Source organism: Onychostoma macrolepis, chromosome 09, assembly GCF_012432095.1.
Source record: "Onychostoma macrolepis isolate SWU-2019 chromosome 09, ASM1243209v1, whole genome shotgun sequence".
Lineage (NCBI taxonomy): Eukaryota > Metazoa > Chordata > Actinopteri > Cypriniformes > Cyprinidae > Onychostoma > Onychostoma macrolepis.
Window position 1 is genome coordinate 16,570,196 of NC_081163.1, and position 21,859 is coordinate 16,592,054.

The 21,859-nt window shown below is 39.3% G+C and overlaps 2 protein-coding genes across 2 annotated transcripts; both read left to right on the forward strand.

The window, feature by feature from the left end:
- tnfaip6 (tumor necrosis factor, alpha-induced protein 6) lies at positions 1-5,063 on the forward strand. The gene is made up of 6 exons (XM_058787745.1): positions 1-344; positions 1,877-2,014; positions 2,907-3,068; positions 4,273-4,501; positions 4,625-4,665; positions 4,788-5,063. Exons 1-6 carry the CDS (start codon positions 221-223, stop codon positions 4,907-4,909), a joined length of 816 nt encoding a protein of 271 aa, XP_058643728.1. The 5' UTR covers positions 1-220; the 3' UTR covers positions 4,910-5,063.
- Positions 5,064-6,080: 1,017 nt separating this feature from the next.
- Positions 6,081-21,384, forward strand: rif1 (replication timing regulatory factor 1). The gene is made up of 36 exons (XM_058787174.1): positions 6,081-6,246; positions 7,194-7,315; positions 7,843-7,921; positions 9,108-9,204; positions 9,305-9,435; positions 9,570-9,661; positions 9,762-9,951; positions 10,044-10,136; positions 10,251-10,389; positions 10,714-10,865; positions 11,007-11,121; positions 11,405-11,581; positions 12,049-12,159; positions 12,385-12,447; positions 12,557-12,657; positions 13,103-13,189; positions 13,320-13,393; positions 13,541-13,721; positions 13,824-13,931; positions 14,023-14,172; positions 14,273-14,372; positions 14,460-14,739; positions 14,827-14,869; positions 14,979-15,178; positions 15,295-15,388; positions 15,547-15,678; positions 15,774-15,916; positions 16,150-16,239; positions 16,318-16,381; positions 16,489-19,431; positions 19,520-19,642; positions 19,741-19,827; positions 20,070-20,185; positions 20,442-20,595; positions 20,676-20,796; positions 20,887-21,384. The coding sequence occupies exons 2-36, from the start codon at positions 7,203-7,205 to the stop codon at positions 21,120-21,122; spliced, it is 7,179 nt and encodes a 2,392-aa protein (XP_058643157.1). The 5' UTR covers positions 6,081-6,246; positions 7,194-7,202; the 3' UTR covers positions 21,123-21,384.
- Positions 21,385-21,859: the final 475 nt, after the last annotated feature.

Genomic DNA, 21,859 nt, shown 5'->3' on the forward strand with positions numbered 1-21,859 from the left:
AAATTTCATGTCCATTCATTTATTAATTTGGTAAGCAGTAGCCGCATTATAAGCTTACTCTATAGCAGCGTATGGGTCTTCCCGATCCAGCCCTTTGCACAATCGCCATCATTTACTGAAATCACACGTCAGACCACGCGTAGTAGGCAGGAAAACCATTTAAACTTGGCTTGCGCAGGATGTGCACAGTTCAGTGCGTGACAGCTGCGCTAACATCTGTATGATCCACTGCAGAATGAGAGAAATGCGCGTGCTAACTGTCGTATTCGCCGTTATATTTGTCCTGAAGGAGGCTGAAGCTTGGGGTTACAAGAATGGAATACTGCACAACTCTATCTGGCTGGGTAATTATTTCATTTGTTCTTACTGATGTGTTGATCCAAACTACTTAGGCTACATGACCATTACATGAGTAGAATTATTTTAAATTGACTAATTTATGTTTTTGTTGTTTCTTTTGGATTCCCCCCCCCCCCTCATAGCACAGTCTTTTTCATTTACTATTCGACAGGGTTTACACGTTATGCTATTGCATTGTCATGACTGCATATGTGTGCTGTGTGCACTCCGCTTTGGACCCACAGACAAGAGAGGCATATTTATGGCTCTGTGAAGTCTGACTGCACTGTCAGTTTGAAGGAACCTTGTAAACTCAGGGAAATTACTTCATTCTGTTACGGTGTACTGCAATTTACCCCATAGCACTCCACAACACTTTCAGCATGATCCAAGAAACCAACAGGCATTTCTCTGTAGGATTTGACTTGATTGATAATAACAAGACACATGAAAGATCAATGTGCTTTAGATATATAAGAGTTTAACCATTTCACACTTTAAAAACCAGTTTTTAACAATGTTTAATTTTGGTTTAAAACTTTGAAATAAATTAATTAGTGTGCGAATTATGTTGCAAAATAGTATGGATTGAACACCACAGAGAAAGTTAAAGCAATGTGTCTAAGTATATTTAGTTTTCAGCAGAGTCTTCAAACATTTCAGTAATGATAGAATTTATGTTAGTTGAGTAAGAACATGTTGATGGTGTAGGCTACTCTAAAGAGCATGGAATTTGCCAGTTGAGACAACCATAGCGTTTCTATAAGTTTAGGCGTTATGACGACAAAGCAAAACAAATAAGCTACTCTAATTTTGTTTCAATTTATTATGAATTTCCATAGGCTACAACAAATATAGTTTATCTATAGTTTGTGGGGTGCCGTAAAAAATGATACTTTTATTTAGGCGTCATATACCAAAACTTATTGAATCCCCCTTTGAAAGTATTTCTCATACTGTATGCGACTTTATTTATTTACTTCTGGTAGCATAGTGGCTTGACCACCACTACACATCTGAAAACACTTAAATAAGCTGTAGTGTTTAGCTACATTCGTGCTTCAAATGAGTCTCCCTTTTAGAGTCTTTCTCAGAGACTTGTTTGGAGCTCAGGTTGCAGTCTTCTGATGTTGATGATGAAGCCAACACAGTAAAAACATTGGCTTATAACTCATTTGAGACAGGGTCCAACTTCTTCAAGGTCATGCATGCGTGCTTGAAAACAACTGCAAAGCAGCATGATGTTCTGTGAGCAGCAAACAGAGCTCAAAACAGGCAGAATCTGCTTTAGTGATCTTACCAACAGCAACTGGATGTACATTGTATTGGTCCCATATGTATTCAGGATGTCCTGCATAGTAAAACATCTACGTTGTGTAAAACCTTCTAAAATAAATTTCCTGTTTTAAGTCTGATGTAATTTGAGTAGACAGGTAGAATCGTTGTTCTGAGACACTGAACAGACCCAGATAACTCCACATGAGTCCTCGAAGCTGATAGTGTTGCCAAATGAGACACATGTTCTCTCTCCTAACAGAGCAAGCAGCTGGGGTTTACCACCGCGAATCTCGCAAAGGAAGATATCAGCTGACATACAGGGAAGCCAAGGCTGTGTGCAAATATGAGGGGGGTACTCTTGCTACATATGATCAACTGGAGGCTGCTCGCCAAATTGGTTTGTATCACACTTCTTACAAATCTCATTTAGATCAGATGCCAAAAGAAATAGCAATGGAAATAGTAATGGATCTGGCCTACAGCATAAGTGTTGAAAGCCTAACAAGTCAAACTTGGACTTGGATCATACTGAATAGCCTTTATTATAACAATAAACAATCAGAAACAATCAGAAAACAGAATAATAATCAACAGATTCACAGATATATTCAATATTTGCACACATTATAAACAAAGTTATAAACCATCCCCAGTGCCACCCAGTGTTATGTTTGAACTGTAAAAGTCATTGTCATGTGTTGCCTGAGCAGGAACACCTGTTTTTTTGTAAAACTACTCTTTAGTTAGAGTAAATTTGTTCCAGACGTAGGCTCTGATGTATAATAACAATGTTTTGTGGTTACTTCAGGCTTGTGGCACTCTGTGTTGGAGGTCTGCTTGGCTTCTTTTTATCATCTCTATTTGCAGCCTTCAAATGGTGCCCATGGCTCCTCAGAGCACAAGAGCCCTTTATTCAGTATCCCCTTAAAAAAGAAAGAATTTCCTTCAATTAATAGTTTTTTTTTGTTGTTGTTTTTTCATGGAGAACATTTTTTATTCAGTCTAAACAGAACCTGGTTATGAAATACTGCAGATATATTCAAATATGAACACTGAAGAAAAAACAGAAAATAACTACTTTTCATAATTAATTAACCGGCAGAATTTATATAACTTATATTTTTATAATTATGATGTATTATTTTTAAACATTGTTGGTCATTAAGTTAAAACAGTGTTTAATCATTTGTAATTAATTGCATTTTAGATCAATTAATATCTATGTCAAATCTGTTGCTTCATAATAACAGATGTTGCACAGTATCACAGCATTTGTCATTCTCCCAAAGGGTTCCATGTGTGTGCAGCTGGATGGTTTGACAAAGGACGTGTGGGCTATCCGATTGTTAAAGCTGGCGCCAACTGTGGTTTCGGAAAGGTTGGAATAATTGATTATGGATATCGGCTCAACAAAAGCGAGAAGTGGGATGTCTACTGCTACAACCCTGGGGGTGAGTTTGAGCAATGGCAGTTAGGCAATCTTGGGTGGATTTTAGTCATCCGCTGAGAGATTTGGAAGATTTGGACAAAGTAGTTACTCAAATCTTAGGTTTGTAAAATTTTCTTTGAAAGCTCTCCAGAGTGAGTTGACTGTAACAAAGGAATTGCGTTGTAGTAAAGTATAAATCTCCATAGGTTAAAGACAATTACTTTATATCATAATTCAAGCGCTCATTGGTCTCTAAACTGTAAGGGTGGGATAACTTGTGGTCTGGACAAAGACAACCATGACTAAATGTTGGAGAAAAAAGTGTTTTATTACACACAATGACAGATAGAAATAGAGGTCAGTGAACCTCAGCACAGGACATTATTCATATAAGTTAAATGTAGGAAAAATGTCTTAGATGCGATCAAAACAAACAAGCAGAGAACAAATACATATTTCTTGGAGAATGCCTGCCTGCTTGTTTTCTCTGGCTCTTTTCTCTTGAATGAATATGGAAGAGTCTAATGAAAAATGTTTCACACCGTGAATAATCTAAACGAAGCCCTGTGAGAGTTTTACGGGGTGTGGTAATGCATTACCAGAGACCCAGCTGAGTTTGTGACTGACGCTTTTCTCCTGATTTGTTATGAGTTAGTGAAAGAAATTCCCCCTATGGAGAACTTGACTCAACAGTGATCTCAAAGCCAGGGAGTTCTTTCAGGGTGAGATGTCCTGTGAGAGATGTTGATGTTGATGTTGATTTTTGATCACATTTTTGTGTTTTAATTTCAATAGATATTTATTAATAGATCAACACTAGAAGAGTTTGAATATTAGTTTCACAAAGCATTGCCTCAAAGTTTAATTCTGATATTGCAATAGATAGATGTTCAGTGCAATACAGTGCAAAGAGAGTGGGTTGTCCTATTTACTTTTTTTTTTTTTAATAATTTATAGTATAAATTTAGTTTTCTATATAGTATCCAGTAACTGCCTCATTGAGGGCAGGGCACCAGATGTGTGTGTGTCACTGAGCACCCACTCAAACCACAGACAGAGTTTGAATTTGTCATTGTCTGCATAAGCATAGTGCTCATATTCCTTTGAGTCGTTTCCACATGGAAAGATGAAGAGATCATGAAGCTGTATGATGTAGGACTGACCCCTTGAGTTTATTGATTTTTATGCATGCATTCATTTGTACACCTTTGGTCCTGTCTTTCCAGCAAAGGAGTGTGGAGGCGTGCACACAGATCAGGAGAAGGTTTTAGATTCTCCTGGTTATCCAGAGCACTATCAGGATGAGCAGATTTGCTACTGGCACATTCGTGTGCGTTACGGCCAACGAATCCGCCTGCACTTCCTGGACTTTGACATTGAGGAAGACACAGCTTGCCTCAGTGATTACCTGGAGATCTATGACAGCTATGATGATATTTCAGGCTTTGTTGGAAGGTAAATAACAGACTATTTGTTTTATTCACCATTGAACTTTACATTCCATTTTTTATTGCTGCTGAGAGTTTAGAGTTCTGACATTGTTTAAATTTGCTTCAAAATAATAATTGCTCTGGATAGATACTGTGGAGACGAACTTCCAGAGGACTTCATAAGTACAGGTATGTTTTTGCATTGATTTAAATTTCAAAAGTTTGTTTTTCTTGGACTATAGGTCAATTTGAATGTATTAAATAGATTTCAGAAGATATCTCTCTATGTTTCTACATTATCTCTTGCACAGGAAACGTCATGACTCTGAAGTTCCTTTCTGATTCCTCTGTGATGGGTGGAGGTTTTCAGCTGCAGTACATCGCTGTGAACTCTTCTCAGCTCTTTGACAATCACACTAATGCCTTGTCTTGACCAATGTTTAAAGCACCAAACCCACTTCTTTAATACACCCAAACTGTGTCATTCTTTATATTTTTATTTCTTTACCAAGGGTGCAATATTAAAGCTATTAATAATCTCAAATTTAAGTGTACAGGCCTGTGAACATTTAAAAAATAAACTCTCATAAAACAAAGTTTTTACACTCTCACTACTTTATTCAACTTGTCTATTAATGTCTAGTGCATTTAATGTATAACAGTGTTTTAATGTAAACACAAGAAATAAGCTGAAATCTTTTTTAATAGAGCTGAACCCCTGGGATGTAAAAGTGCCTGAAATTATAGAAACACAAGTATACTTGATCCTAAAAGAAGCTGTTACTGTGTACATTCAAAACTCAGAACTCATATGAAACATAACATGATACTAATACTAACCCAAAAAACAATCAGAATTTAATGCAAAGTTTTTGACCGCTGCAGTGAAAAAAGACATGATTCTGAATCAAAGAGATTTTAACAGTGCATGTACAATCATTCAGAGTAAGAAATGTTTTGCTTGTCACAGCTATGCATTTCTATCAGGTTTAGCCTTTTAATTATTAAGGCTCTGTGGCCCCCTGGTGCAGTGTTTCCCAACCACGTTCCTGGAGGCCCCCCAACACTGCATGTTTTTCTTGTCTCCCTAATCAAAAACACCTGATTCAGATCATCAGCTCATTAGTAGAGACTCCAAGACCTGAAATGAGTGCGTCAGACAAAGGAGGGATGCAAAATGTGCAGTGTTGGGGGGCCTCCCTCCAGGAACATGGTTGGGAAACGCTGCCCAAGTGGGTCCCGGGTCTTAGTTGAGAACTGCTATGATATACTGGATGATGATGAGATCAGATCTCTGTGTGGAGCACTGGCTGTTCTCAGGCTCTTTGTGCAAATAATAATCACTGGATTATTACAATTAATGGCAAAATGAATGTTTGGACTGATATTTCCTACTGACACACTACAGCAAAAGATAGAAATACTAGTGTTCTAATTATTTTACGTTACTGTAAAATTTCACAAAAAAAAAAAAAGAAAAATGACCAAGGTATACTAATTGTTTGCTCGAATTTCTATTCAAGTTTTGGCAAAGTATCTCAATTCGTTCAATAAATAATTTATGAGAGGGCGGAGTTGACGGTGACGTTTTCAACGCGTCATGTTTGGCGCCAGCATTTTCGCGGGGAGTGAGGAGTGAGGAGTGGACAGACGCAGCGTAGCCTTGATCATTTACAAACATTGTCGTATAAACTCCCCCGATTCCTCTGATATAGCTCGTGTGTCGATGATCTCGCCTTCAGTGGTCGATAGCGTGTCCTCAGGCGCGAGGTGAGACATCTTGAGTTGTGTCTGTTGGTGCGTGTGCTCAGGGGGTTGGGTGGGTAACATGATGAGGGTAACTAGCTCGCTAACTCTGCAGTCTTTGTAGGGAAAGTTCCTGTTGGATTAGATTGATTTCAGCAAAAGCATACACGACGGTTTAAAGGTTTCAATAAACGGCACATTTTGATCTCTCTGTTTGATCCCTGTGCCTGCAAGTTGTATACTCAACGCACACGATTACACAATAGCTTTAAGACACAGACGACATTAAGGTCTAATATTTGCATCTCGGACAGCTCAGCATGTTAGGGCACACATACCACTAAAAAAAACTAATATTTAAAAGCAAACACATTATGATATTTGGCAGAGAGTTTGATGATAATAGACGGCGCATTGTTATTAGCCTCTCGTGCACCTGGCTAGCTAACGTTGAACATCACATGTAAGATGCGTGTGAGGTTTTATTCTTCCCAAATGTGTCGGTAAAGTGAAATAGTCGAATGAATTTACATCTCTTGGTCTTGATTTGAAGACATAATTGCCATTTGTTCATCAGAGATCTCATGTGTATCGAGAGAACACGATGTCCTGCATGCATCCATTGACTCCTGGTCACACTACCAGTATAACACAATTAAAAGAGTTAAAATATTAGTTTTTCTCACATTCACATTCATGCATAGCATTTCATAATCGACTATTAATTGCAGACTATTAAACAGAACTCAGCCAGGGCTATGTTTAAGGGTGAAAGGTGGGAGTCATTCCTAGGGTGCCACCGGTCCAAGGGGCAGAAGAGTTTTGAAATTAATTTTTAAAAGGTTATTTAAAGACCTTCTCCAATTAAACAACTGAACCAGAACTCCTTAAAAGAAAGAGTTTTCACATTTGATTGGATTATATTGTCTTCTGGTAGTCAAAGCAGTTTAATGTGCTCTCCTGTCGTTCAGGTTGTGAGGATGATGGCAGCAGTGCCTCTATCTAGTGCCAGCCTCCTTCCTCTTCTGGAGTGTCTGGAAGATGAAGCAGCCGGGCTGTCAGAGAAGACAGATGCCTACATCACCATCGCGAAGTAAGGGTTGACCTACGGTTGTAGTGTTTGTCTTTTAGTAGGTTTTGATCAAATTTCTCCTTCATGATGTAAGCTCTTTTAGTGTTGTAGTGATACAGTTTTGTCAACAGTTACTCTGTCCACACTTTATATGAAATTGGCATTCAGGAGCTATTTTATGTTTAAAGTGATGGTTCATCCCAAAATGAAAGTTGTCGTCTTTTACTAACCTTCATGTTGTTCCAAACCCATAAGTTTTTTTGTTCAGTGTAATTAAGATATTTTTATTTTCTGTTCCTCCATTGAAAGTTCATTCAACCAAAATTTTTATGCTTAAGTTCCTAAAGAGGTCATTCATGTGAATTGATTGGTTTCATCAAAGTCTCAGACACAATAGCTTTAAACGATGAACGGAGTGCTAATGCTCGATGCTTTAGAACCAACCTCATTGGTTCTCATGTGTCTAGTGAGCATGCAATTGGTCGTAACTTTTAAAGGTATTTATAGATTAATCATAGGACTTTTGTTGTTCTTTTTCTTTATCCTAGCCGCCTGAATGGAGAGGAAGGGCGTCAGTTTCTGCCTGTAGTTGTAAAGCATTTTGCACGTCTTAGTAAAGTCCTTTTGGTAAGTTTTTGTCCTTTATGAATTACCAGACTCATTCATTGGAACTTTCTGAATGTAACTAAATATTAGGGATGGGCATTCCAAGCAAAAATAATATTCGAAAATCGCTGGGTATTATTCGAAAATCGCACCCCTCCCCCGCATGCACGCACAAACACCCATAAACCGGGAGAGAGACGGGATTCACTCTTTCAATCTGTATGATAAACTGTTTAATTCAGAAGATAGGCTACCTTAACTCAAGCCCCATATAATGATTGTAACGTACTGAAACATTAATATAATAAACGTAACCGAATGACGGCACTTATTAACATAACAGTCCGTCGAAGGCTAGGACATTTCCATTTAAAAAAATGGAACCCCTAAAGGAAATAGATAGGAGGAAAAATACACTTCAATATCTTCTGTCACAATTATATCGTTGGGTAATTATACTGTCATAAACTGCGGGCATGAGAGAGCCGTTATTAATATGCGGGGCATTGAAATCGCTTTTGAATGTTTTTTACTTTCACTTTCGAGATTCGTGCTCACGCGTGCGGAGCAGCACTCGGCAGTACTTGCCACACATTTGACAAGATTAGATGTTTGTCAGTGGTGCTCAGGATCTACAAATCATTCGCCATCTTACACTGTTTATATGGTAAGTGAAATTTTATGTACTGTAATGTAAGAGGCTGGATTCAGCCACACCTCTAACCCAGTCGGGGGCGTTTGTGGTCCACACAGAGCTCTTATTTGACATCGTCCCAAGTTACTGTAACTGTTATAGGCTACGCTACTCTTTTTTTTTTTTTTTTTTTGAAAAAAAAAGTTTATGCCACGCAAGTCTACAGTGTGCGCGTGAGACAATGTGTTCTTCTGTTGTTTTTGACAGCTTTTAGGTGCGTTATTGGCAGCGCCACACTCTGCTTGCTTGAACGCGTCACCACCGCATCAGCACGGAAAACATGGGGAAATGTTTTTAAGACAATAATCGCACAACCTATTTGATATTCTATAATTAAATCAACTAATCGAATATTTGAAAATCGTGACCCATCCCTACTAAATATGTGACTGTATATGTGTGTATATATTTTTGTAATTATTGATTTTTATTGAATAGGCAAAAGTTATTCTTTCAGAAAGCTATGTCTTTGCTGTGGCATCAGCCCTGCAGATGAATTATTTTTTCTTTCAGGTTCATATCTCCAGTGAGAACGAGGAGCTGTGTCAGGCCGCATTGCAAGCTTTGGGATTCTGTGTCTTCCACTCACACATTGTTTCAGTCATACCAGGTAGAGAAAAAGTTGAATTCTTTAGTATAATATACATATTACTTTTCATGAGAAGTAGCGTCCATAATCTTTGTATCTTTTTTTTTTTTTTTTGCTACAGCAAATATTTCAGAAGATATACTGTCTACGCTCTGTAATGTTGTGGTAAAATCAAAAGAGAAGTTTACGTGCACTCGAGCGTTATGGGTGATTTCAAAACAGAATTTCCCGCAAGAGGTGGCATCCAAAAAGGTTTGCTTTTCATGCATGTTGTGCATGAAATAAACCCTTTTTTAACATCCTTTACCCCTCTGTTTTCCCCTTTTTTTTTTTTTTTAAATCTTTTTTTTAAAATAAAAATAAAAATGTTGCTTTTTACACTTCAGACCCCAGAGATTCTGAAGAGTCTAGAGGCCATGCAGACCAGAGAGGTTCAGTCGATCCTCATTGAACATGAATCACTCAATGTCATAATAAGGTTTGTTGAAATTTCCCATACTTTTCTCTTTCTTAGTAGTGCAGTGCTCTTCATATGGAGGTGCTCTGTAAATAAGATTTGATTTTGTGGTGAATGTCAGGTTGCTGGAGCAGGCCCCCTCTCAGATGGCTGCTGGAGCCGTGTGCTGGGCCAAGCTGGTTATTCCTCTGGTGGTACACTCGGCCAATAAAGTGCGCTTGCGTGCAGCAGCAGCCCTGGAGCTGGGCATGCCTCTTCTTCTGGAGAAACAGCAGGAGGTGGCAATCATTGTAGAGCCAATGATGTCTTCTGTAAGTGTATACATTAGTTTATTTGGTTGTGCATATATGAATATATAAATATAAATAATCGTAATGCTTCTCTATTGCTTTGCTGCCACTAGATGCTTATCCCTGAAATGCAGAAACTGTTTGCATCTAAAAATGAGACGAATATGCTGAAGCTCTGGCCCTTGTTTGTGAAACTTCTGGGGAAGGTTAGATATTTGGTCATTAAATAATGCCCATCAAGTTTCACTATTTCAATTCTGAATCTTGAGATTGTCATTTTGGATAAGTAAGGGTTTCTGTTGTATGTTGTCTCTTTTCAGTTGCTCCACAAAGGCGGTGCTTTCATTAATTCCTTGCTGTATTTAGAGGAGTTGGGTTTCCGCAACTCTTCTCCTAATATTAAGAAGATTGCCTTCATAGCTTGGAAGAGCCTCATTGATAATTTCGCCCTTAATCCAGGCAAGTTTAATTATTTTCTTTATTTAGGTGTAATAGCCACAGTCACTGAAAACGTAGGAACATCAGAGAATTGCTTTGTGGGAAGTCAGTAAAAATAAAGTTGTTTATGTTTCTCTTGGTATGGATAAAATTGTTTTTTTGGAGTGAATGTTTAAAAATGTTTATTCAGTAACCTCGGATGAGGTGGAAATTCATTGGTCAAAAGATGTGGGAACCTTTTGGACCCATATAGCAATAGTTCATGGCTTTTTTTTTTTTTTTTTTAAAAACCTCTGCTTTTTCTCAGCTGATGTTTTCTAAGTTGTGATGTTTTCTCTTGAGCAGATATCCTGTGCAGCAGCAAGCGTTTGAAGCTCCTCATGCAGCCCCTTAGTTCCATCCAAGTCAGGACTGAAGCTCTTCTGCTTACCAAGCTGGAGGTGTGGTGGTACCTTGTAGTCAAGCTCGGACCCAACCTGTCCCTTAACTTTGAGCAGGTAAATTTCACTGTGTTTACATTGATGAATAATGCTTTTTGGTGCTTGCAGATAGTTGTAACCGTTGTATGGCCATGGTCTTACTAGTTACTGAGAGCAATGTATATCTCTATCCCTTTTTTCCATCACTCTCTCTTAAAGGTTGGTGTACCGCTACTGCACAGCACACTTCCTTCTGATTCTCCACTGCCGAGCCCGACTACACCTGCTCGAACCTCTAACCCAAGCAATGGCACCTCTAACACCCCTAAATCAGGTACAGCTCACTTTCTCTCATTGTGCTTTCATCTTATAAAGGGGATATGAGATTACATCCTTTTAAAGTCAGCATGAAGTGGCAATTCACCCATATATTTTCTAAATGCATGATACTTCATTTATTTAGTCAGCTTAAATCTTTCCTCTCCACAATCAACTGCAAGCTCAGATCTGCCTCCATCCAGTCAACAGCTCATGGATACAATCAAAACCCCATCCTACATATCCATCCAACAAAAAAAAAAATAAAAAAAATAATGCTTCATCTCTCTGTACTCCAGGCATTCCTTCCTGCAGCACACCAAGCACTACTCCTCGCATGAATCTGAACAGCAGTGTGCAGGCGGCTCAGTCCTACTGCTCCATTCAGCTCCTTGGTCTAGAGATGCTCCTGCACTGGCTTGTGGGTCCAGAGGTTACAGTCACAGCAGCTAGAGAAAATCTTCAGCTCAGTCTGGGTAATCATACACAGTATTGTCTAGAGCTTTGTTTTTTCTTTTTCTTTTTTTTCTTTTTTTGTCAGTGATGCTTTGACGTTAAAGTGGGTCCAACTTTCTGTACAAAGTTAATGTGTCATGTAATTAGTAATCTACAGATGTTCATAAGGGTTTGTACACTTATGAACAGTCTGGTAATTCCCAGTCATGGAAAGGTGAAACCAAGAAAGTTTTGAAAGTCATGAAATTCTATTTTTAGAAGTATGAAAAATAGAATATTTGTGATTTATATAAATAAATGATGTTTGTTAAACATTTGATCAGATCTCTTTAATTTAACCACAAATCTATATCATAGATATTTGCCTCAGGTCATGGACATTTATTGGTAAAAATGTGTATGGACCCTGTTAATACAACCTGATATATTGAACCTTATTATTGCAATTATTATATGCTAACAGTGTCAGTGTACCATTTGTTTCCAGAGCCCCTGACACACCCGCTCTTTACCAGCCCTTCCTCCTTCAGTAGACATGCTTCCACCCTCATATCAGCCGTCAAAGAAGGCTTCATTACTGTGGGAAAACATGCTCCAGGTATTCAACATAATCTGCACAATGTAGCCTGGATTTAAGAGGCCAATTTAAATTTTGTCTTGGCTGTTTCTCTTATTGGCCTGCTTGGAAGCAAAGGTCTAATTATTATTATTATCATCATCATCATCATCATCATCATTATTATTATTATATAGATCATTAGGAAATGAAAGAAATGCTGACACTGTCCATGTTCATCACCTGATATGAGTTTATTTTCCTCAGAAGCGCTTCTTAGTCTCATTTGGAGCAACCTGATCTGTTCTGTCAGCACAACAATAGAAGCTGGTATGTTAACATTTGCTCTCTCTTAGAAAGATAATTTGCACACATACTTTGTGTTGTGGATACTGGCTCATAGTAATCTAGAAAGTTTTCCTGTCAACTGTGTCAACAGGTAATAAGAAGGAAAGACAGGGGTCAGAGGTTCTCACGCTGCTTCTACAGGCTTTGCAATCCATCCTGTCCTCAGACGATCTGCCTGCTGAGCGTGCCCTGGTAAGATGGATGCTCAAAGTGTTACCCAACACGGATGCAATCTGGCATGCTTAAAATATACTACCTTTCAAGACTTTCTATTCATCAAAATGAAAATCCTGAAAAAAATGTATCATGATTTCCACAGAATCAGTATATTAGAATGATAGCTGAAGAATTATATAAGACTAAAGACTGCAGTAATGGATGCCGAAAGTTCAGCTTTGCCATCACAGGGATAAATTACATTTTAAAATGTATTTAAATTAAAAAGTTGTTTTGAATTATAACTCTTTCATTATTACTGACATTTTTAATCACAAATGTAGCCTTGGTGACCATGACACTTTAAAAGCTTTGTTCAAATGTCTTTTTTTTTTTTTTTTTTTGTGTATTCATCTGAAAAGGTTATATAGGTTGTTGATTCAACCCTGCTGTTTGAACACATTTTCATTATTTGCTGCAGCTTTTGTTGGAAACCACTGTTAAGGGAATACCTCAGAAGGTGCTCGGTTCTGCAGCTTATCAAGTGGCAAACATGGATTTGTTAAATGTAAGTGCCTTTTTAGCCCTTATTGTAAAGCCTTGCTAAATTTATTAACATTTTTATAGAATTTTCTCCCTTTGAATTCATGCATGTTTGTATATCATGAATGTGTAAAGATTCTCCACATCTTTTTCAGGGTACGCCTGCACTTTTCCTAATACTGCTAGTCTACAAAAGTAACCAGCTCTCATCCTTTCTTGAAGATGAGAAGTAAGCATAAATCCTTGAAATAAAGTATTTTGTTCCAGAGATTTTTTGCAATAAACCTTTTAAAAGAGCAGTACTACTCATATTTCTGTTTCCACTGAAACCGTTTGATTTGCTTAACTGGGGCAACTTTTTCCTTGAATCTGACAGGTTTTTTTCAAGCCTGGAAACTCTTGTGAGCTGTGGGTTTTGTGGACCTACATCGCCCCTGGCATTTGGAGAGGCTGTTTTAGGAGCGATTAGTGGGAGTGTGGAGGCTGTTAAGAACAAGAAGCAGCTCTGGAGGATGTGGAACGCGGTGGTAAACCCTCTGACGGACACCATCACTCAGGTATTAAACTCAGATCATCAGTGCTGTAGAATGAATGTGCATTTCAGTGCCAGTCAAACTTTGTATTTCACTACTAAACGAACAATCATCGTTCCAACACAGACCAATGAAGTGAATCAAGGAGATGCTCTGGAGCATAACTTCAGTGCCATTTACAGTGCCTTGATGTTCCCAGTTATTCACCTGCTGCCTGGTTCGTCCCTACCCCAAGTAAGAGATCATTTTGGCTACATTGCAGATGCTTACTGCAGTGCTATGCAAATACTTCATATGACATTGACTTTTTTTTTCTTTTTAATAGACCACTCAGAAGGCCATGATTGGTACGTGGTCCAGGCTTTACAAGGCGTTTGCTCGCTGCTCAGCTTTGGTAGCCACAGCAGAGGAGAACATATGCTGTGAAGAGCTGTGTGCCAAGATCTCTGCCTCTCTTGACACCGATGCTCTGAAAGTATGGCCTTTCCAGCTATGTCATAAAGTGGAAGATTTATTCAGTTGTGCGCCAAATTGGAGTGTTAATTTATATGTATAATATATTTTTGTTGTTTTAGAATCTGCCGATGTTAGATGCAATGGCAAATATCTTGCTGATCATCATTGAGAGTATGGACTTCTCTCCTTACACCCCACAGTTCCAGCAGAAGATGAAATGTAAGGCTTTTGTTTCAGTTTCAAATGGCCAAAGTTGTATAATGGCACTGTCACTATTTTTCTTTTTTTTCATGTTCATATTCGTAGCTCCTCATACACCTTTGAGTTGGGTACGCAAGAGGAGCAAAGCTCTGGGGAATCTCTCGACCTTCCACACTCTCCTGATGCAGACTCTAGATGCTTTCCTGTCTGTGGACCTCTCAGAAGCATCTGTAGAGTCCACCAGTGGAGTTTTCAGTGGAATTGGCTTGACGCTGGTCTCTAACTTGTCAACACTTTTCACTAATATTACTCTACCCACGTTCATACAAGAGGTGTTGTCCACCCTCACCAAATCACTCGCGTGCCTTTTTGAACATTTCTCCAGGTGTGACATTTTCTTATCCTTCATACTTGGAACGTTCTCTCTTTCATTGTCTAACACCGTTTTTTTTTTTTTCTTCTTTCTTGAAAGTCATGATGAACAATCAAAGCTCAGTGCGACACTAGGACCCAAGGTAAGAATTTACTCATCTCTGACTTTGAAATTGAATCCACAGATCTGACGTGTAGTCTTTTTATATTTGGAGTTAGGTAGGCTTTATTTATTTGCTATCTGTCTCATAGTTGGAGAAACTGGCCACGGACCTGCTTGGCTGCCTTCAGACACAATCAACTCTGCATGACGATGAGATGCTTGCCATGTTGTCGCCCTTGCTTTGTGTGCTTTTCCCGCACAAGAGCAAGCAGATTTGTACTGTTGTCACGCAGTTCTGGAATGCCACCTTTGGAAATGCACTTACCTTGACTTACCCTGAGCCTCTCAAGTATGTTTTCAGTTTTGTGTACAATGGCACATTTTCAGATCTTTAATTCAGCAAGTATGCTTGTCTTAAAAGTAGTCTTAATTCGTTTTTGTTTTTTTAATATGCACCCCCCACAGGTCTGTTTTAAGTCAGGCTAAGCAAAAGACTCCACTGATTTTACCTGGTTTTGAAGCCATTGATGCACCAGATGATTGCAGCGGACAGTATACGGTACGTTCAGTGTTTCGTCCAGCGCAAATGATCGCTCCTACAGTGATATAGTATGTGAAGAACACAAAACTGTGAACACAGTAAATTTAGATCAGTCAAACATGTTGGATTTCTTTCGTTCCTAAGCGAGTTCTAAACATGTTGTGTTCTCTAATCAGGGTGAGAGTTCTCAGCTGGACCCACAGATCAGCGGGGTAAAGATGACCTCTGTGGGAAAGAGGGACTCTCTTCTGGCAAGGGCAGAAGAGCTTAAAGGAAGAGGCTCTGCAACTGCAGCAAAGCCGGTGTCTGTAAGTAATAAGTGAAAATGCATCTAAACTTGAAAATATCAATGGTGGCTCTTAATTACCAACCAGGTGCTTCAATTCACCTGTTGCCTCTTTAGGTAAAGCTGGATTTTGGATCACCCAAGCCCTTGAAGCGAGAAGCTATTGAGGAGGCGGCATCAGTGGATTTTGTTTTTATTCCCCCTGAGACAAAGGAGAGAGTGCTGACTGAGCACCAGAAAGAGGTCAAAAGGACTAAACGGTAAGTTTGGTTAAAGTTCTCTCTCAATTTTTGTGGTGTAGCAGATCTCTAAAATTCTGAAGGCAGCTTTTTTCCCCCTTTCATTTCATGTGAATCCTAGTGATGTCTCTGTGGTCATGTCATTGTTAAGCTGCTTTAAACTTTTTGAAAATAAGAGATTTGTGAAGACTTTTTTTTTTTTTTTTTCCCTGTCTTAACTCCTAAATTCTGACTTGATATTTGTTTGCACCAAGGGTTGACATTCCTGCACTGTATAATAATCTGGATGCCTCCCTGGATGCCACAGGCTTTTCACAGTGTACTCAGAGTCAGGAAGAGTCCATGTATGTATTGGAGTTGTTGTTGTTGTTGTTGTTTTGTTTGTTTGTTTGTTTTTACTTACTGTAAACTGTTTCTTTAAGGGACAAATTGACAAAAGATGATGAAAAGGATCAACCAGAGGAAGAGGCTGATATTCAGCTAAAGGTAAAACAGCATTTTTAAACACTGGCACTGAAGTTTTGATTGTGGAGGATATGCGCATGCTTTCTGTTAAGGGTATTAATTGGTTCTACTGTTGTTCCCCCCCCAAGGAGGTTGCCACAACTGATGAACCAACCACAGATGTTAAACTAACCCAAGAAGGCACCGGGTCGGTTGTAGAAACACCAGAGAAAGCTACACAAAATAAAGATCAAAATTCAGAGAAGAATCAATCACCATCCAGTGACATCTCAGTTGATGTGAGTGGGCATGAGAAAAGTGGACTTGAGGGTACCAGCCCTAATGTTTCAGGTTCATCTGATATGATATCAGGTACACCACCTAAACCCAATAGCAGGCGTCAGTCGTTCATAACCTTAGAGAAATATGTTGAAGGGAAATCACCAAGTCCTGCAAGTGTTACATTTACTGGTCCGCACATTCGCAAATCGAGTAGACTGAGTTCTTCAAAGGCATTGGAGGCTACTGCAAATGACTCACAACTTCAGACTACAAAAGAGGACTTTGGAAAGAGGAGCAGCACTGACCCATCTGCTCAAATTGAAGTAAAAGATGTGTCAACAGGATGTCATCGTGGTGAAGGAACAGATGAAGAGGATGATGTGGTCCCAGATACCCAGACCCAATTATCTGGTGATAAGAAAAGTCCTGTGTCCAAAGCCAGTGTAGAGGAACAAGATTCTCCTGAAAAAGATTCACAGAGTCTTGCTGATTCTCAAGCTAGTCAAGAACCAAGAAGGTCAGGCAGACGGCGAAGTAAACCTGTACGCCCAGGGGAAGATCCAGGGGAGATGAAAAGCAAATGTCAAGAACAAGTTGCAGATTCTGCGGTGACAAATACACAGAAGCCCATACCATCTCCAACAATTAGCACTTTGACTGGAAGAAGGAGAAGTAAGGTTATTGACGACAGTAAAGTTGGAGACCAGTTGAACAAAGGAATAAAAGGAGAGCTTAGCCAAAGTAATTCACAGATTTCTTCTGCAGAATCTTCACAGGCACTTCCACAGGTTCCGATAGTTATGCTCGGTAATAAAGAGCCAAGCCAGACTGTGTCCTCTTCTGAAAGTTCTCCTGTAACTCAATCGGATGGCCAAAGCAAAGAGAGATTGCCAACTCTCAATGAGTCTGAGGGTCTGTCACCGGGTAGACCAACGAGGAAGACTAGATCGCACCTTGAGGAATCAACAGACAAGGAGGCTAATGAAAACTCTCAAAACGATCCTCATAATGCTGCATCCACTTTGAAAAAGAAACATTCACAGACACCTCTTTCCGATTCTGAGGCTGATAGCCAGCAAAGTGCCCGAACACGAAGAACAAGGAGATCTGAATCTCAGTTACTGGAGCTGGCTGGTTCGCAGACCAAAGACGACTTAAGTCAGACAGACTCTCAAACACTGACAATGGTGAAGGGTAGAGCTATGCGAAGGAGAACTGCAGAAGAAGAGACAGACTCTAGTAATAGAGATGCCACATCAACTGTAAATACTGAGGAGTTAAGTGCAAGCAAAGATTCTTCAGAAGGTCTTGGTAGATACAGAACTCGACGCTCTAAAGGTTTGTTGACTCCTACCGACAACACAGAGTCTGAGAACTCTGATAGCCGACAAGATGGACCAAGGCCTAAAAAGAGACCGCGGAAACCATTATCCACAGAGGTGCTGCCAGTTGCCACAGAACACATAGTTACCGAAATGGTGCAAGATAAGGAGGGTGTTGATGTTTCAATGGAGATGTCACAGGATGAGGCAGATATTGAAACTAGTTTGAATATTTTAGTCATTGAGACTGAAGAACTTGAGCAAAAGTACAAAGAAGAGATCCCTGCCCCTGATGGTGTACCACATGAACAGATCACCACTGAAAATGAAGCAGGAGATGTCAAAATTAAGATAGAACTGAAGACTGATACAGATGAGAAGATGAGTGAGAAAGCAGAAGGTGAAGAATTGAATTCATCTTCACAGATTGGATCGGAAGATTTAAACGAGAAGACTAACATTCCGCGTAAATGCCCACATACCAGGGGACGGGGCCGTGGGCGTAGACGATCTAGAAACTGCAACTGCTTTTCAAACAACCGTGACGTGTTCTCACAGGGCAGTGACTTCCAAGAATCGCAGGATATGAAAAGTAAGCAGATTCCACTTGTCACTGATGCCCTGAACTCTCAACCTGAGCAGTCAAGCTCAACATTTGTATTAGAGAAAAGCGAGAGCTCAGGAATTGCAGATGTCTTGGATGCTGATGTTCAGCCATTTTCAGCATTGTCTGCTCAGCTCCCATCTGAGGATTTTCCTTCTGAAAGTCCCATTGCAAAGCTTGGTGTAATTGTTTCTCAGCTGTCTGAAGCAGAGGAAGGAGCACAGCTTGAATCATCCAAACCAACGGATGAATCAAACAAGGAGCATGTAGAGCTCCCGGAGGCAGAGACAAAGCAGTTGGAGAGTTCTGGCTGCACGGGTAGTCAAAAGCACAAAGAAGATAGATTGGAAAACACTTCAGTAAGTCAAGAACCTCTCCAGAGTTCAACACCTCAAGACACATCTCCTAGTCAAGGTCGCCCAGTGGAAGATGCACCTATATGCCAAGAGCAGCTAGAGTCTTCCCATGCCCAGCAGGAGGATGCAGTTAACCCAGCAGTGAAGGAAAGTGAAGACCTTGCTGTTTCTGAGCCCAGTGGAGAAAACGTTATGTTGCCAGAAGAGTCAAATGGCAAAGAATTGCTTGACAAGGATGTTTCTGTTGTTGAGAAGGATGAAGACGCTCAGATAGACAACCAGGATCCTCCTGTGGATGCACAAGAGGAGACGTCTGTACCCCCTGAAAGTAGTACCTCTGGAGCCTGCTTAGATTCACCACCCAAGCCTAAACCTTTGGACGCTCTTAGTGGTGAGCTTGAACCTGGCCAGAGTCCGAACAGAAACCGATCTCATGTCTGGTCTCCATCCGCCTCTCCGTCCACCAGTATTCTGAAGAAGGGACAGAAGAGAACATGTGAAGAGGATACACCCTCCCCTCTTCATAAGGTATTTGACAGTATACTATATTTAGGATATTGAAACAAGTGTAATGTAAGCTCATTTTATCTTTGTATAAAACATTTTTGTTTTGCAGTCTCGTCGAGTGTCTTTTGCAACTCCAATTTATCATCAAGAACTGGCTGATGATATTGATCGCCGTAGTCCAGTTATTCGCACAAGCTCGCCTAGGTCAAAAGTCTTGAGTGGACAGTCGAAGGTGTGTGATGAGTTTTGAAATTATTACATCTTGGATATAAAACTGATTAAATTTAACTTTTCATGGCCTATTGTTTAACTTCTTAAATTTTATTACAGTATATCACTACACCCACAAAAGGATATACAAGTCTAAGTCCACGTAACCTCCGTAGCCCTGGATCCAAAAGCTCTAAAAAATGCCTGGTAATTATTTTCTTGCCTTGTACTTAAATTGCTTGTTTTTTTTTCTGTTTATATTGCTCTCATAAAGTCTGCCTATTTGTAAAGATTTTTTTAATTTTGTTCTTAATTCTGAGCAATTTAGACAAAAGCTAAAGTTGTTCATGTTTAATATTTGTCTTGTTCAGTTGCATCAGACTTCATTTCAACTTGGAGCTACTGTTCAAATTAACTGGTGTTAAAATGTTCCTATTTCTTTATCATAGATTTCAGAGATGAGCCAGGAGCCACGTCCTATTGCTAAAGATTGTGTTTATCCAGCACTTGTTGGCTGCTCTGCCCCTGTAGAGGCTGTTTTACCACAGATATCCTCTAACATGTGGTAAGCAAGATCACCCATTTCCCCTTCAGTTCATTAAGTTCATTCCTCAGCTTTAATTTTATATCCTTGTGAACTCCAAATACAAAGTATTGATTGTGGTATAGCTGACAGACATCTCAGTGGTAGTACACTCTTCTTCCCCCAAACAGTTCCTCTGATCAGTAGATTTTATCACAGATCTGAAGGTTGTTTTCTGGGGTATTAATGTAAAGAATGTAAGTAATTGGCATACCTGCTTATTTCTCTGTGTGTTTAGGCCTCGTGGCTTTGGTCAGCTTGTTAGAGCAAGAAACATCAAAACGGTTGGAGACCTTTGTGCCCTTACCCCAAGTGAAATCAAGTCTCTTCCAATTCGCTCACCGAAACTGTCCAATGTGAGGAAAGCACTTAAAACCTATCATGAACAGCAGGTAATTGTACATCTTTACATTTAGTATCTTCCCCTTTATTATGGGAGATCATTTCTTATATCTAACATTTGGCTGTACAGAGAAAAGGGCGTTCTGATGACCTTAAGAGTTTTGATGAAATGGAGAAAATGACATCTGAGCCTGAAGAGATGGAGCTTCCTCAAAACCAAGAGGAGGAGCAAACACCAGGAGAGGCTCAAGGTTAGATATTTTATTTCTTCTGTCAAATCCATCATTGGTGACACTTTCAACATGACAATGACTTAACTCATGACTCTCAACTTTTTGCAGATGACAGACCATCAGAAGTGGAAGCAGATTCAGAACCGATGGCCGAGGAGAACAAATCTCGTGATTTGCTCTCAGATGTTGAAGCCCTTAGTGGACGCCTAACTTCAGAGGAGCTTGGTCGCTGCTCACCCAACCAGCTGGGCCTAATGCACGAACATCTGAGTGGAATGATGAGAAGCATTGTGACCCACATGCAATCCCGCTTGCTGAGTAATCTTGATGATAGCTTGCCATGAGGACATGGAGACGTTTTCCTGACATAAGAATTCACTTTTAACTTGAAGATTAACAATGGACTGCTCATTTCTCAAGTTTTAGCTTGAATTTTAGAATAGATGAATTTCTAATTATGCTCTTTCGGAGAATAGACTTCAATGGCCGAAAGCCATTTTCATTGCTACTTCAGTGTCAATGTATTTTATGGAGTGATTTTTAAGACTGTAAAATTGTGCTGAGATGCCAAGGAGACTTTTTTTTTTTAAATAAAGTTATAGTATTAATAAAATTTGTCTCTTCTTTTAATGATTAATTATTTGTATCAATGGCTTTTTACAAACCACAAAATTTCAAATACATATCCATGACAGGAAACACGTGGTGTGGTGTACTTTACTAGCTACTGATACAAAGATGATGCTTTATTGCTGTGAAGCCCCGAGGTTTTTAAGGTTTCATTGGCATTAAATGCATTAGTTAACATGAACTAGCAATGGATAATGCTTCTATGTAATTTTTTAATCTTAATGATTATTTTGACATGCTAATACATTTTTATATACTAATGCGTGTTAAAACTAATTCACTGGAAATTATTAAATTAACAAACAAAAAGTAATTAACACTTAAAAGGTTAAAAAAAATGATCAACTGTTAACAAATGGGACCTTAGTTGACAGGTGAACCATCTAATATCAAGCAAGTACTCTACGGAAGTGAACATTAAAGGAATATTCTTGAGTTGTATACTATAAAA